Raw genomic sequence first — 18,249 nt, forward strand, 5'->3', positions numbered from 1 at the left:
AGTTCTTAAATATGTAGTCGAAAAGGTACAGGATGTAGAGTTTGAGAACTTCAGTACCAATAGATTAGATGAAGCCCTTTCGCATTTCTACCTGGACGCTAGGAAGACTGATGGAACATTGTATAAGGCCTCTACTCTAGAGGGTTTGCGCCGTGGACTGAATCGATATCTGACAGGACCCCCTCATAATTAGGGTTTTTACATTATTAAAGATGCCGATTTCCGGTTCTCAAACCTGAGTTTTGATGCAGCTCGTGCAGAACTGAAGCAGGTCGGGAAAGGCAAGGTGGATCATTACCCATTTATTACAGTCAGACAAGCAGACATTGTATTCTTCTGTTTATCTGTCGCCCAAAACCCCTACAGGACTGTAAGTTTGTCAACGTGGTGCAGAAAATATGCATACCATGAAAAACCATAGTTGGTCAGTAACAAACCATATAACTAATATTGGGTTTCCAACCTTTTTGCCCCTGGAATCATCCATGATAAGTTTTTTAAGGGCGAAAAGCCGTATAAAGCTGTGTAATTCATTTTTGTCATACTTTATCTATTACCAAATTGTAGAGATGCAGTCACTTGAGTATGTGTGTCTCTAATCTTTTTAACTACTACATGCATGATAAGATATTAATATACTTATATTTCGGCGTGCAGTGCAGTAGATAACAGACACACTCTTAAGTAGCCGAACGCCGACATCCGGATCTTCTTGTTCTTTTCAGCGCACTACAGCTGTGGTGAAGACGTGCACCTCTATGGAATAGGATCATTTGATTTTCTCTAGTACAGTACGTATCATCACTTGATTTAGATGCACTCCGTGTACGGGTACTAGAAACACATTTTTTTTTGCGGTTTTGTTGTTTCTTAAAATTTATATTATTAAGAACGTCTTATCCGAATTTCATTCATTTATATAACAAAAAACACCATTTTATGCTTTCACATTATCTATGTTTGTATTTCAAAGGCAACAGTATAAATAAAACAATAATTATTCAATATACAAATTTAAATTATTTAGAACGTATTTTCCAAATTTCATTCATTTGTATCAGAAAAAACATTTTCTGCTATCCACCTTGTCTATCTTTGTATTTCAAAGGCAACAGTATAAATAAAAAATTGTAGTGTTCCAAGATGCTGTTCCTGCTGTTTATTTTTAAAATCTATTTTGTCATGTTCAAGGCGGCCATTTTGAATAACAACGGTGGACGTTTTCTGTAGGCCTTTACATTTAAAAATGTTTCGAAGGTCCAACAGTATCTGTATACCATTCATTTATTAAAGGAAATTAACGAATTCTGCTGTCGGTGTCTGCTGTTTAGATTATTTATTACTACTCTCTGTATAAAACCTAAAGAAGAAATATTTTTTGAGCTGTCTCCATATCTGAAACATGATTGGGCCAAAAATATTTGCGTACCAAATTTCATTTCTTTTATCTATATCACGAAACAACAAACATTCCACATTAAGGGTGTATGTTTTAAATGTACAAGTCGGCCATCCTGATTAAAAAATGGAAGTAGGAAATCTCTGAGATGCCTCAATAATAAGGACTGTCCAAAATATGTGCATGCTTTATTTCACGCTTTGATGTCTAAAGTGCATAACGAACAACGCTGCTGCACTGAAAACTACAGTGTGTATCGGGACAACGATACGACGCTTAAATACTGTTATACAGTGGCGGCTATGAAGCGTTATCTCTATCTGCAATATCAGTGCGAATTTCTCAATAAGGATATTGTTATCGCATTATGGTACTTTCGAATGTCTCGAGAAGATTTATTGCCTTTGAATTTAAAGGTTATCAGTATAACTGAGGTATGATGTCACACTGGGGTCGCGCGTATCTCAGGGTCCTAAGACTTGTATTCTGTATATGAATAAAGTTCTGGTTTAGAGACTATATGTAATTTGTACCAGACATACCATTACATTTAGCTAAATGTTTTACAAACCTCTGATTCTCTTCATTCACTTCACGCGGGTTTTGACTACCATGAACGCTGGTAGACGACACTGGTATTGGTATCCGTATGTTGTATACGTTTACTTCCGGTAAGTCTGTCGCATTATAAAACTTTAAGGTTTTATGTATTTTCAAAATGTTACATCTTTTTTTTTAACTAATGTTGAACATAAGACAACGATTTCAAGAGACAATAGAACCCATCAAATATATATATTACATATTATATATTCAGAGATAATTCGATGAATTCTCAAACAAATATGCTGTCAATTTTTCCAAGCCAACATTCAAAATGTTTTATAATGTTACATAGTCTTACAGTTGTATTTGTCAATACTGGACGACAGGACAGGTAATGTTCGTGAAACAAGTCCTTATCAGCGATAAAGCGACTATAACAAGTCGTCACCATGAATCTTATCGATTTAATTGAACTCTGGTTCAAACTCGTATTTCACTTCCTACACGTTTGGTATTGGTCCCTCGTCACCACGCGGAAGATTTTAGATCAGGGACTTTTTTAAGTGATACCAGCGGGACTTGGCATGTTGTCAAGATATTTTTTTATTTCTTTTTTTTTTAGGTTGTGTACACCTACTACGTAACGCTGCCGTTCAAACCATGCACTTGGCTACCAGCCGTCACCATGAAAAGGCTCAAACCCACGCCAGTGTTTGATTCCAAAACGGCGAATATTAAATACACAAATGAGAAGCCAGCATTGCCAGTGAAGAAAGAAACTCCAGATATTAATACAGGAACCAACTTTCTAGATATATTAAATTCACCTGCAAGCCAAGCAGAGGTTACGAAGTCAGACCAACTGCGAAGAGAAACAACACAGCCAAAAACGCTGTCGCCTCCTTCCCTTCTGTCAGCATCAGCACCGCCATTGCCACCTACCTCGCCACTTCCCCCACCACCATCGTTTGCACCTCCGCCACCACCCAGGTTTGAACCCCCGTCACATCCCGCGTCGCTCGTTGAAAAACAAGAGGAGCGGAAAACCGATGTGTTTACAGAACTTGATATCCAACCTCAATTTATGATGGGTTCACGTGACGATGAAACAATGGAGTCTGACATCTCAACAACAGATGACCGACATCCCCTGGCGGAAAGTTCGCCCCAAGAAAGGCGGCGAGGAGGTGGTCACCGACCGGATTTCACTCTGAAAGGAAGTGTGCGATTTCCTGTTCAACCAGAGAACAGAGTATCGAGCATTTATGATGTGAGTATCACTTTTTTAATAAGAAAATTGTTTCAATATTTTTAGAGTAAACTAGTTGTATTAACGTCTCAAGTGATACGTGTACATGTATAACGTTCAAATGCATGAATTCATCTCGACAGGTACACACTGTATGGCATTCTCAGCAACATATCTGACACATATATGACTTAACCAGAACAGGTATGACATTTGATATATACAAGTAGGATTTTATCCAGACAAGAATAACATTCACATGTAGGAATTATCTGGAAAAGTAGCGGCATTTACGATAATTGCATTCACAGGTTTGACCTCCGAAGGTATGGCCCAATATCGATATATAAACGGATTCCACAATAATAATCTAGACAAATATAGAGTGGCGGTAGAGTCTGTACCGCTAGCATAAATCTGAGGTTTTTAAACAGGGATTACCCGATCTAATTGATAACATGCAAAGTATACGTTTGAGATATATGGGGTCTGTGAATATAGACACAAAACCATCATAAACTGTTTTCCAATATTCGTTTGAGTTAATAATATTGTTTTGTTCAAAATGACTCAATACAAGCACTTTGATAGATTCCGTTGTGATATTTCGACCCCAGATTATTCTAGAAACATCTAGTTATAGGTTTTTCTGAAACTCTAACAAATACAACAATAAAACTTAATAGAAAGCTGGGCCCGTATTCAGTAAACATGCTCAAGCATGTTGGTTTTTTTTGTGCTCAAGTCTAATTTTTTGTTCCGTTTATAAATTAATAATGAAATCTGATTTTGGCTTGAGCACAACATATATGCTTGAGCTTGAGGACGGTTTCATGAATACGGCCCGAGTACTCAGTGACTATAGACATGGATTCATAGTATACTTATCATAGGCAAATATATTGAATGTGCATTTGAACACTGGTCTTAACACATTATACTGTATTTGAACATTGATTTATAGCAAACAGCCAGGAAGGATATACAACATAAACATCACGTAACTTGCTTACTTCAAAATACACAATTCACAAATGAAACAAGAAAATACGAAAGTGTGAACAAACCCGTGATTCGAACACCAAATAAGTGCGAAACATTGTGTTTACGGCATTCAAAGCTTATCACAAGACCAATCGGGAACCGTCGGCACTTTCCGTAAACGAGAAAATACGGAAAGTGCCGACGGTTCCTGATTGTTACAGGATCTGGCTCAACAACTGGAGCGTATTTGTGCTGATTAACATTGACGTCAAGTTAGTCGCAGACAACTCGTATTAAGCTGAATATTTCACTTTACTGTGCTGCTTAAACCTTAAATATACACTAATTGGTTAATTATATGGTTTTAATCTACAACTTACAATAGTTATCTTTAGCTTAGCAAGGTTAACTTCTGACACGATAATATACTTGATGGCCGTGTAATAGATCGCTGGAGACATATATAATGTCCTTGAATCGTTAGATGACATCTCATGGCGGTTATCACACCTACAAAAACCTGCCACGTCCGGAATACCAACTTTCACGAGTGTTTGCTGTGTTTTTGCGTATCATCAATTCTTGTTGTTTTAGTCGACAATGAATTTAATCTTGTATATTAACACACTGGTATATTTTATCTAGTTTACTTACTCTATCATGGTTACGTCAATGTTAGTACACACACAGCATGTACCAATACATTGACGTGTTACCATATAGACTGACGATAGCGTAATGGCAATGGGACAATCCTACAGAAAACCAGATATACTTCATACTTAGGTCCGTAGGTACATATAAATGTAATGCTCACGTGCACATCAATACTTGTGTTCTACAGCCGATCAAAAAAAAGATAAGCAGGAAGAAATTGTTGTTTGAAACGGGTGCTCTATTTCAACCTTTTGTCATTGTATTCATTTTAATAGTATCCAGAAATTTAGTAGGTCCATAAAACAGTCCAAACAAATTTATTTTAAACCACACCATGCTCATTTTGTCAATATGTGGGACTAAAAGTTAATTAGAATTTCAAGTAAAGCGTGCCAAAAAAATTTTCAGCTACAGTGTAAATGTAGAAGGTTTCGACCCCTTTTTACCAACTGTATTGTATGTGTACAAGGTTTCGACCCTGTATTACCAGCTATATTGTATATGTTCAAGGTTTCGACCCTGTATTACCAGCTATAGTGTATATGTACAAGCTTTCGACCCTATATTACCGGCTATAGTGTAAATGTACAAGCTTTCGACCCTGTTTTACCAGCTATAGTGTAAATGTAAAGCTTTCGACCCTGTTTTACCAGCTATAGTGTATATGTACAAGCTTTCGACCCTATATTACCGGCTATAGTGTAAATGTACAAGCTTTTGACCCTGTTTTACCAGCTATAGTGTAAATGTAAAGCTTTCGACCCTGCTTTACCAGCTATAGTGTATATGTACAAGGTTTCGACCCTGTATTACCAGCTATAGTGTATATGTACAAGGTTTCGACCCTTTATTACTAGCTATAGTGTAAATGTACAAGCTTTCGGCCCTGTATTACCAGCTATAGTGTATATTTACAAGGTTTCGACCCCATATTACCAGCTATAGTGTATATGTACAAGGTTTCGACCCTGTATTACCAGCTATAGTGTATATGTACAAGGTTTCGACCCTGTATTACCAGCTATAGTGTATATTTACAAGGTTTCGACCCCATATTACCAGCTATAGTGTATATGTACAAGGTTTCGACCCTGTATTACCGGCTATAGTGAATATGTACAAGGTTTCGACCCTCTATTACCAGCTATAGTGTATTTGTACAAGATTTCGACCCTGTATTACCAGCTATAGTGTATATGTACAAGCTTTCGGCCCTGTATTACCGGCTATAGTGTATATGTACAAGGTTTCGACCCTCTATTACTAGCTATAGTGTATTTGTACAAGATTTCGACCCTGTATTACCAGCTATAGTGTATATGTACAAGCTTTCGGCCCTGTATTACCAGCTATAGTGTATATGGACAAGGTTTCGACCCTATATTACCAGCTATAGTGTATATTTACAAGGTTTCGACCCCATATTACCAGCTATAGTGTGTATATGTACAAGGTTTCGACCCTGTATTACCGGCTATAGTGAATATGAACAAGGTTTCGACCCTATATTACCAGCTATATTGTATATGTTCAAGGTTTCGACCCTATATTACCAGCTATATTGTATATGTACAAGGTTTCGACTCTATATTACCGGCTATAGTGTAAATGTACAAGCTTTCGACCCTTTATTACCAGCTATAGTGTATATGTACAAGGTTTCGACCCTATATTACCAGCTATAGTGTGTATGTACAAGGTTTCGACCCTGTATTACAAGCTATAGTGTATATGTACAATGTTTCGACCCTATGTTACCAGCTAAATTGTATATGTTCAAGGTTTCGACCCTATATTACCAGCTATATTGTATATGTACAAGGTTTCGACTTTGTATTACAAGCTATAATGAATATGTACAAGGTTTCGACCCTGTATTACAAGCTATAGTGTAAATGTACAAGTATTCGTCCCTATATTACCAGCTATAGTGTATATGTACGAGGTTTCGGCCCTGTATTACCAGATATAGTGTATATGTACAAGGTTTCGACCCTATATTACCAGCTATAGTGTATATGTACAAGGTTTCGACCCTGTATTACCAGCTATATTGTATATGTTCAAGGTTTCGACCCTATATTACCGGCTATAGTGTATATGTACAAGGTTTCGACCCTGTATTACCAGCTATATTGTATATGTTCAAGGTTTCGACCCTATATTACCAGCTATAGTGTATATTTACAAGGTTTCGACCCCATATTACCAGCTATAGTGTGTATATGTACAAGGTTTCGACCCTGTATTACTAGCTATAGTGTATATGTCCAAGGTTTCGGCCCTGTATTACCAGCTATAGTGTATATGGACAAGGTTTCGACCCTATATTACCAGCTATATTGTATAAGTACAAGGTTTCGACTTTGTATTACAAGCCATAATGAATATGTACAAGGTTTCGACCCTGTATTACAAGCTATAGTGTATATGTACAATGTTTCGACCCTATGTTACCAGCTAAATTGTATATGTTCAAGGTTTCGACCCTATATTACCGGCTATAGTGTATATGTACAAGGTTTCGGCCCTGTATTACCAGCTATAGTGTATATTTACAAGGTTTCGACCCCATATTACCAGCTATAGTGTGTATATGTACAAGGTTTCGACCCTGTATTACCAGCTATAGTGTATATGTACAAGCTTTCGACCCTATATAACCGGCTATAGTGTAAATGTACAAGCTTTCGACCCTATATTACCGGCTATAGTGTAAATGTACAAGCTTTCGACCCTATATTACCGGCTATAGTGTAAATGTACAAGCTTTCGACCCTGTTTTACCAGCTATAGTGTATATGTACAAGCTTTCGGCCCTGTATTACCAGCTATAGTGTATATTTACAAGGTTTCGACCCCATATTACCAGCTATAGTGTGTATATGTACAAGGTTTCGACCCTGTATTACCGGCTATAGTGTAAATGTACAAGATTTCGACCCTATGTTACCAACTATCGTGTATATGTACTGTACAAGGTTTCGACCCAATGCTATGTATATCTGCATGTTGTGTTGAAGATGTGGTAAATTTATTTTGCGTTTATGTGTTGATGCTGATATTTTTGCAACTGTGTGCTGGCACTGTGGTATAACTTGCACTTATGGATTGATAATATGGTATATTACAAGATTACCTATCAGCATTACCGTATGAACGCAATTTGAACAGTGTCATTTTGAAGCTTCTCCAAACGCCTCGAATAACATGAGGTAACCCCTTAGAAACAAAACATTTTTTGACATTAAGCTGTTCCAGGAATCTCGTTTGCACTGATGACACTGACACTTTTATATCGAAAATATCAGGCAATATCCATATATAAGTCAATAATAACTATAAAAAGATAGAACTAAAAATAGGAATTGAACGATTTTTTGTCACTTTCATGCCAATATTAACACAAATTGGTTACATACATATTTTCCACAAATCCTGTATATAACCGATTTGAGTTCATACCAGCATGACATTGAAACAGAAATGTCGTTCAATCCTTATAAACATGTATATTATGCTATGTTATGAAGAAAATACTGCACTTATTTGTAGATGATGTGGTAAATATTTTGTAATTACAGTTGTGAACTTGGTTTTGGAGCGTATATAAATGGCTTGTGTTTACAGAAAAATGAATTCAACAGTATATTACATATTGTATTTAATATATAATTAGATGGCTTATATAATTCTGCTTCAACGTGTGTCTAACCAAGTTCTATTACTATGTGTAGCCAATGCGTGAAATATGGGTAACCAGATAAAATATAAGATAAAGCTCAACAAATAAGTAAGCTTGTCAAAACTCAAAACAATTTATTGTTGATTAGCATTTTTTTCTCCATAAATATTTTCACAAAGTTATATGTAGGCAACGTTTTAGTCTATAACAGCGATTGCTTATATAATTGGCAAAAGAGTAGACAGCCAAAATGGGCAGGGGAAGGAAACACACATTTGTTCTGGTCTTATAACCTTACAGGTTGTTTGAGGCATATTGTTTGTTTCTTGTTTTTGTTTGTTTGTTTGTTTATTTGGTGGGGTTTTTGTTTGTTTGTTTGTTTGTTTGGGGGGGGGGGGGGGGATTTGGTGACCCATAAAAATGAAATTTTATGGAATATTCCGTTTTTATATGAGGTCCACTATCTTGATAATGAGTTATCGTTGAAATATTTGAGGATTTACAGACAGAAGGCTCTGTCATGCACGTTTCATCCACTACATAAACAACCATATGTTTTACTGTAATCCAGTAAGCCGCTTATACAGCCAATAAACAATGAAAAGTAATTGACTATATACATCTTTAAGGGTCGAGCTTAATTCTGAAGCTTTTTCTAATTAGTCCATGTGTTTTTTTCTTAAACATTTTCCCCACTGGTTGTATACATGTATTTGCAAATTGAGTCCGGTAGGTACAAACCGCAACCGTCAGATTTTACATTACTAAAACATTATTACATTGACGGATATAAAGCAGATTTTGTTTTGATTATGTACATACAATATTTCTGAGGTGCATTGGTTTCTTAATCTTTGAAAATTCCTTGGTAGCCAGGAAAGATACACCGTCGCGTTTGCTAAGTGTTTCTGTTACGTAACTCTCTTCCTATGGGTAATATCTCAAACTTGACACTATGCGACCGTTATTATTAGACAAATAATCAATATCTTGTGATTATATATATATATCAGTTCTCACTTTGAGTCATTGTACAGACTGAGAGTTGTACCTGCAATTTAAATTTAGAAAACTTCCTTGATCGTGTGATATCAGTACGTGTACACGGGTATATCACGCGCTCTTGTCGTTCTAAACCAATGAACAGTCTGATACACTATATATTCAAAAATGTATTACTCAAAAACTATATATGGCTTGGATTAAAGATATTGCGTGTTGTGCTTACTCACGTTTTACTAACCATTTTGATTTCCCCATTGTTGACCTCTAGCTACACTGATGATTCAGTGGAAGACGAATTAGCTGTATGTTTCAGTGTAATCCTTTTTTTACAACTGTATCTACAAAAATGTACTACCAAATTACAAAGATGTGTAATGTATTTTTGACAAATTGTATCTACTGCCAAATATAAAGATTCAAACAGACGTTTGTGTCTGTGTTTATTTCGCTATACAGTCAATAATACATCCAGGGGGTTGTTAACGCATTCATTTTTGTGTACTTTTCAACTGTGTCACCATATCTTGTGTACCTGTCAAATGTCTCATCAGTTCTTGTGTTCCTTTCGAATTGTCACCAATTTGTTTTACATAACATTGTGATTGAGTGTCCGTATCCGATGATGACAATAGCATTGTAGCCAAACTGTATTATGGCGTGGTTAACATGATACACTTGTTCTATTAAAGCAAAAAATTGTAAATTTGTAACATTATAGAAGCTTTGTAGGCACTTTGTATGAATAATGAAAATAGTGAAAATAGGACTGTCCAATGGGATCGTGTTAATACCAGTTCCTATTACCACGACCTCAGTCTAATCTTAAAAACAAATATAACAGATATTACTGTCTATCCGTCGAAGAGCATGTTAGCATTATTTACCTATATACTTTCAAATTTCAATGAGATTATACAATAAAAACCTAAAGAGAGATACAGGCTTATACTATTTACAACATCGGATTGACGGCATTTCAATGAGATAATACAATAAAAACCTAAAGAGAGGTGCAGGCTGATACTATTTACAACATCAGGGACACGGCATTTCCATGAGATTATACAATAAAAACTACAAGTTAGGTGCTGGCTGATATTATTTACAACATCAGGGACACGGCATTTCAATGAGATAATACAATAAAAACCTAAAGAGAGGCACAGGCTCATACTATTTACAACATCGGGGACACGGCATTTCAATGAGATAATACAATAAAAACCTAAAGAGAGGTGCAGGCTCATACCATTTACAACATCGGGGACACGGCATTTCAATGAGATAATACAATAAAAACCTAAAGAGAGGTGCAGGCTGATACTATTTACAACATCAGGGACACGGCATTTCAATGAGATTATACAATAAAAAATACAAGTGAGGCGCTGGCTGATATTATTTACAACATCAGGGACACGGCATTTCCATGAGATTATACAATAAAAACCTAAAGAGAGGTGCAGGCTGATACTATTTACAACATCAGGGACACGGCATTTCAATGAGATTATACAATAAAAAACCTAAAGAGTGGTGCAGGCTCATACTATTTACAACAACGGGGACACGGCATTTCATTGAGATTATACAATAAAACTACAAGTGAGGTGCTGGCTGATATTATTTACAACATCAGGGACACGGCATTTCAATGAGATAATACAATAAAAACCTAAAGAGAGGGGCAGGCTCATACTATTTACAACATCGGGGACACGGCATTTCAATGAGATTATACAATAAAAACTACAAGAGTCGTGCAGGCTCATACTATTTACAACATCGGGGACACGGCATTCCAATGAGATTATACAATAAAAACCTAAAGAGTGGTGCAGGCTCATACTATTTACAACATTGTGGATTGTGGTTCAGGCAAATAGTATTTACTATGCCAGTCTGCTACTGTTGGTCTAGTTCTGATGTAACTGTACGTGAAGTTAGTAGACAATTATTTATAAAATGTTCTCAAGATGATTTTTAAGTTATCATTTTATTGAAATATAAGTATTTGCAGTCATGAAGGAAAGGATAAAAAAACTGCTGTTAATACTTTTGGTATAAAGCGTTTCTTAAATATAATCTTTATCATGGCCTATACCTCTGTTGGAAACAAATCGAAATTTGTTTTAAATCTGGGAAAAGAAGTTAGTTTAACAGTGACAGGCTAAATGTTTGATCTGAGATGAATAGATTTAGAAATTTTCTTTATTGAGAAACGCTTGTGACGTCTGACTTACAGGGACCTAGTATATAGAAGTATATACTCATCGTTAATAACGTAACGGCATGTAGACACTAGTGAGAACTAGCACGTGTCCTTCGTACTGGTTTCTGAGGATTAGAAAATGTACATAGAGCACCAAATCAAGTCAGATAAAGGAAGGATACTTTTGTATCGGACATTTTGTATCTAAATTGAAAAGGTTTTTTTATTTATCCAAAAGAATATTGATGTTTTTCGTCGGTGTACTATGAGTGAATTTCCTTCAATATCGATATAATGAAATTGTGTTTTCAATTAAATAATGTTTGTTTGTATTACCTTTGTTAATATATCATTGCACAATACATTGATTTAATGATTAATATCATTAAATACTGGTGACCTACGTAAACTCCAGCACATATTCATTTTCATTTTTCTTCACATTTTTGATTCTGAGCTAAAATTAAGTCAATTGAACAAATCATGAACCAATAAAGTTTTTAAGAATAACATTATTGTAGTATTCGAGCGGTAATAGGTAACATTGTCAGCACAAAAATCCTCCGAGAGCTGTCTAACATTGAAAACATGAGTTTTCTGAGACACAAAAACTAAGAGACGGTTGTTCTAATGACGGTTATATTAAGCTTGTTCAATTTACCATTCAATGTATATAAGCTGCAAAATAAAAAGCAAAGAAAACTTTGTGCAGTGCGGTATTTGGTAGATTTCTATTATCTCTCTACTTCCTTCCAACTCTTGTGCCGCTTCCAACCGCCTCTCTTGGCACTACTGTCCTTTAGGTCTTAGTGTTGAACGTTTGCCAAGGTGAGGGAAGCAATCGGTTCTCTCCCCAGGCCGGTTTATCCCAACGTCCTAAAAAACGGTGCTTATAATTGTCTGCTTAATGTGACCAGATGGAATACTGTGCTCAGTGCCATCAACGGCTAAAGTAAGGAGGCGTGTATATAAATGTTAAAAATGCCGACGCAAAAAGCAAGTAAATAATTTGTTTAACATATTCCCCCTTTTTCTATTTTCGGTCATTTGTCATGAAAATCCGTAACAAAAAATGTATTTATTCATAGAACTAAAGTGGAAAATGTATCGATAGAGTTAAGTTTACAACTTGTAGCTATAACAGATTAAAATAAGAGGTATCTTAAGGCAGCCGTGCCAAATAAAACAGAGTACTTAGATAAAAGGTGCAAATACATTGTATACTAATCTATTGAAATATCATAGAAGTATTGAGGCACTACCTGCATCGATTTGAATGGCAGCATTTGACAAATCGGTGCGTGTTATGTGGTGCCTAGTTACGCGACACACTGATTTATAGGTTTATATGTGAACCAGGAAGACATGCACACACGTGTGGAGTGTAATCTACTGGCAAAATGTAGAGCGCAGTTCTGGCTAATGCACATGGTCTTTAGTTGACTAAGTCAAGCAGGAATTTAAGTACCAAGGCATTTGTCTATGCATCTTTTCCTGTCATAATTTACAGACTTGTATCTCATTATTTGCCATGCGTATGTGTTTGAAAAATCTGAAAAAAAAAAGTTATAAAAAAAGTACCAAGACATTTATCGAAAATGTAGAATAAATGGATTATGATAACAGATAACCGTCTACAAATCTTATTGTATTCTAAAAGCCAACGTAAAGTTCCATCATACCAGAGGGGAAATTATTTGTCATTAATATTCAAATATCTGTGAAACTTTTATTCGATAAAGCAATCATCAATATTATAGAAAACCAGCGATATCACGGACATAACGCACATGAACTGTATACCTACTATTAAAACTTTCTTAACCAATCTCAGTTAGAAAAGGAAAGTAAACGACACGTTCCTAGATTTGATCGTGACTTCATAACGTATTTTCTTACATTCCTAATATGCACACATTTTCCTCCGGTTATTGCCGGAGTTGGAAAAAACAGTTGTTGTTTTTGTGTGCACTCTGTTTCTCAAATTGTCTTTTTGTGTAGGTTAAATGTTCAAATTGTATTCGTATGTATTGATGATGCTGTGGAATGTGTCTTAGGGAATTAACAATGCGGTAAAGTTTGTCCTTATGTTTTAACGATGCGGTAAAAATTGTCCTTGTGTATAGACGATCGGTAAGGATTATCCTCGTGTAGCTACGATAGTCAACGTTTGTAAATTTTGGTTTGGACTCTACATTTCGTCATTGCAAATTTAGTTCTTGTGTGTTAACGATGTGGTGGAGTCTGTCTATTTGTATAGAAGATGTTGTACATCGGCGAGGTACGTTTTGTCGTTGTATATTAATCAGGCGGTAAAGTGGTTCCTTGTGTGTTGCCGATGCGGTAAATGTTGTCCATGCATGCTGCCGATGTGGTTACTCTTGTCCTTGAGTCGTGCCGATGCGGTAAAGTTTGTCCTGGTTTGTTGCCGATGCGCCTGAGTTTGTCCTTGTGTGATGCCGATGTGGTAAAGTTTGTGGTTGTGTATTGACGATGCGGTAACGTTTGACCTTGTGTGTTGCCAATGTGGTAAATATTGTCCTTTTGTATAGACGATGCGGTGAGATTTGTCCTTATGCATAAACGGTGCGGGAAGTTTGCTCTTGTGTTTTGACGATGCGGTACAGTTTGTCCTGGTGTTGACGATGCGGTACAGTTTGTCCTTGGGTTTTGACTAGGCGGTAAAGTTTGTCCTTGTGTGTTGACGATGCGGTAAAGTTTGTCCTTATGCATAAACGGTGCGGGAAGTTTGCTCTTGTGTTTTGACGATGCGGTTAAGTTTGTCATTGAGTGTTGACGTGCGGTAAGGTTTGTCCTTGTGTGTTGACGATGCGGTACAGTTTGTCCTTGTGTGTTGACGTGTGGTACAGTTTGTCCTGGTGTGTTGACGATAAGGTAAAGTTTGTCCTTGTGTGTTGCCGATGCAGTACAGTTTGTCCTTGTGTGTTGACGATGCAGTACAGTTTGTCCTTGTGTGTTGACGATGCGGTACAGTTTGTCCTTGTGTGTTGCCGATGCGTTACAGTTTGTCAATGCCTTTTGACGATGCGGTACAGTTTTTCCTTGTGTGTTGACGATGCGGTAAAGTTTGTCCTTGTGTGTTGACGATGCGTTACAGTTTGTCAATGCCTTTTGACGATGCGGTACAGTTTTTCCTTGTGTGTTGACAATGCGGTAAGGTTTGTCCTTGTGTGTTGACGATGCAGTACAGTTTGTCCTTGTTTTGACGGTGCGGTACAGTTTGTCCTGGTGTTGACGATGCGGAACAGTTTGTCCTTGTGTTGACGATGCGGTACAGTGTGTCCATGCCTTTTGCCGATGCGGTAAAGTTTGTCCTTGTGTGTTGACGATGCGGTACAGTTTTTCCTTGTGTGTTGACGATGCGGTAAGGTTTGTCCTTGTGTGTTGACGATGCGGTACAGTTTGTCCATGCCTTTTGACGATGCGGTAAAGTTTTTCCATCCCTTTTGACGATGCGGTACAGTTTGTCCTTGTGTGTTGACGATGCGGTACAGTTTGTCTTTGTGTTGACGATGCGGTACAGTTTGTCCTTGTGTGGACGATGCGGTACAGTTTGTCCATGCCTTTTGACGATGCGGTAAAGTTTGTACTTGTGTGTTGACGATGTGGTACAGTTTGTCCTTGTGTGTTGACGATGCGGTACAGTTTGTCCTTGTGTTGACGATGCGGTACAGTTTGTCCATGCCTTTTGACGATGTGGTAAACAATGTTCTGCTTAGTTGGTGTTCCACATTTTGTCATTGACAATGCGTCAAATTTCGTCATTGTGTATTAACGACATGTGTCCGTCTTTTTGTAAAGACTATGTAGTGCATTTTGTCCTAACGTTTTTACCCTACACCGTAGCAGTTTCCCTTCTGTTTTGACGATGTTGTTCATGCTTTCGTGTGCATTTACGGTATAGTACATACTATTGTATTTTACATTAACATACATGACAAAGATAATATGCCTTTATGAGGAGACAAACGTTGCTGTTGAGTATTGACACATTCCAATAAAAATATAGTGAAACAATGCTTTCTTGTGCATTTACAGTAGTCCATAATTGTAATTTACATTAACGTACATGACAAAGATAAAATGCATTTACGATGAGACAAAAGTTGCTGTGGAGTATTGACACAGTCCAATAAAGATTTAGTGAAAAATTCCATAAATTCACATTTTTTTATTTTTCTTTGTGAATATTTTAAAACATGAATATTTCAAACTCATACCATCTAGTTGTTTATTCTATGTTTTTGTTTGTTTTTGTTTTGTTTTTGAAAATGAAGTAAATCAAATGTTTGGGTTAGGTTGAAGCTTGTATTGCTGTCACCAAATGGGCCTATGCATCGTACATAGATAATGAGTTTATAATCTGTTACGTATACTCGTATCAGTCGGGAATATGTGGTCATGTCAAACATAACGTTTATATCAGATTAGAACAGAGATAAATTTTAAACTTGAATTAATCTTTTATTATCTGAACACGACCACAGACGAGAGCTTCCCGGAGACGTACCACACAATAGCACACTATGCCTTTATATAATTTGGTTGTTTAGAGGTGTCAACGTCATTGTCAGCATGTCTAAGTGGTTTCAGGTAAATAGTTAATACATATATTATTGTTTTTAAAGAATACTGATTATTACTTGAAGATATTAATATATATTATTATTATAATGTTACAATGTTAATGTACACATTTAAAAAATGCTTAGTTATAACTGTGTCCTTCTGGCAGGGACTGCTGATACGGACACCTATACATAATAATGTTCCTATTATTATCTTCACTCCTCTATTATGTAGACAGATAAACATCAATCAAGGGTAGGATGTGTGCGATTGCTATCACGATGCTTTGGCGACTGCTTAATATATTTTCCCGGTGGTCTCTGTCTCTGCCAGTATCACAGATGAGTGGTTTATTATCTTTCTCTCACACTTTGTATTTTTCAAAATATTATGGCCTTAAGATGAACGCAATACACTGCTACATCACAAATGGTGCATGAATAGCGTGACAAAATTGATGACGCTGTCCTGGTTAACCTGCCGAAGGTAATGAGATGGTAGCGAGTAAAGAATAATAGCCCGTAAGAGTTGTTTTCCATAGTCGGGAAAAGAATAGGGTTATCTTTCCCAGAGCAAAAACTGAAATGCATTTGTTAAGTGTTGGAGACATTTTACTTGATAACGATATAGATACTGCACACCACATTTGGTAGTGTGCAGGCCTAGTGGTAGAAAGGTCGAGGATTCGAAATCTGCGGGATGAGGTGTTATTTATTAAACCACTCTAATTGTCATGCTCATTTAATCTGGTTTGTATTAATTGAGAAATGTAAAGGAGAACTGGTTTATTATAATCTTTAATGTGTATAGATTATGAACCATGCGACTACTTAAAAAGTTAATGTGGATTGCAAGGTAACAGCAAGCCTTGGGCAACAAACATATCCACCTGTAAAGATTAACGCAACTCACACACACAGTTTATTGCATCTTTATAATGTGGTACATTGTAATACTAAAAGATACAGTAGATACAGTATGCCAGAAATGCGTTACACTCTAGCATACATATCGGATAATAAATCAGAATAATCTTGTACTGTTCGTCAACAAATCATGGCATTAATGATGATACGAAACGTTTCCGACCATCCTTTAATAGGTGGCTTTTGTGCCCTCCTATTAAATTAATCGGGGTATCTATTGTCTAATTAAGTCCTTTTTCCAAGGTATATTTTTTCTAACTTACCATGTGTAGTAATAAAGCATATTGATAAAGGTCTACATGCATAACACTATCTTTTTAAAAATCCTATTCAGTATTATGTTAAAATATTTTTATCGAAGTATGCACTAACTGTTACACATATCCAGAATAAAAAATAATTTAACAAATTGAAAAAAGCAACACGACCGAGTTGATACCCAACACTATCAGTATCAAATATTTACTTAATGATAACACGCACCTTGTCTTGCTCACACAGTTGGTACTACACTAAACATATACCATAGGTCGACGGTCACCTCAAAAGCTCGATATCAATCATAAAAGGAGGCTATATACCTTTGACTGTAAAATCAGTACATCATTTCCTGGTGTAGTTTGCGTATTTCTCAGGATTTGTAAACGAAACAACAATGTTTCCGTCGCAGATTTTTCCGTATACTTGTATAATATGTACAAAGAACAAAATTATAAAGCCAACAAAATGTTTTTTATACAATAAAACAAGGACAAAGTTGGTGGGGGGTCCGGTGAGCAGTGAAAACCACATTTGTCTTTCACCAAGATGACCGGGGTTGGATTCCCCGATGAATAGGTATGGGGTCACCTGGCCGACCACATGGGTTTTCACACTGCTTACTATCAGTTGTAAAATATTGTCTTGTTCTATAATCGTTTTGAAATAAAGATTTAACACATTTTGTATATATGTAAATAGTGAAAATGAATGTAATGTTTGCTCTGCAGGTTGGGG

General features: G+C 36.4%; 1 protein-coding gene across 3 annotated transcripts in view; it reads left to right on the forward strand.

The window, feature by feature from the left end:
* Positions 1 to 692: 692 nt before the first annotated feature.
* The window catches only part of LOC110458442, a 50,036-nt gene continuing 32,479 nt past the window's right edge, over positions 693 to 18,249 (forward strand). The window contains exons 1-2 of one of the 3 annotated variants that reach the window (XM_021510127.1): positions 693 to 791; positions 2,568 to 3,215. In XM_021510127.1, coding sequence (XP_021365802.1) covers positions 2,631 to 3,215 — 585 coding nt within the window. In that variant the 5' untranslated portion in view covers positions 693 to 791; positions 2,568 to 2,630. Of the gene's footprint in view, positions 792 to 2,005; positions 2,071 to 2,567; positions 3,216 to 16,242; positions 16,352 to 18,249 lie in introns of those variants that run through there. The other 2 variants (XM_021510128.1, XM_021510131.1) reach the window with 2 other exon arrangements.

The sequence above is a fragment of the Mizuhopecten yessoensis genome, unplaced genomic scaffold, assembly GCF_002113885.1.
Source record: "Mizuhopecten yessoensis strain PY_sf001 unplaced genomic scaffold, ASM211388v2 scaffold9605, whole genome shotgun sequence".
NCBI lineage: Eukaryota > Metazoa > Mollusca > Bivalvia > Pectinida > Pectinidae > Mizuhopecten > Mizuhopecten yessoensis.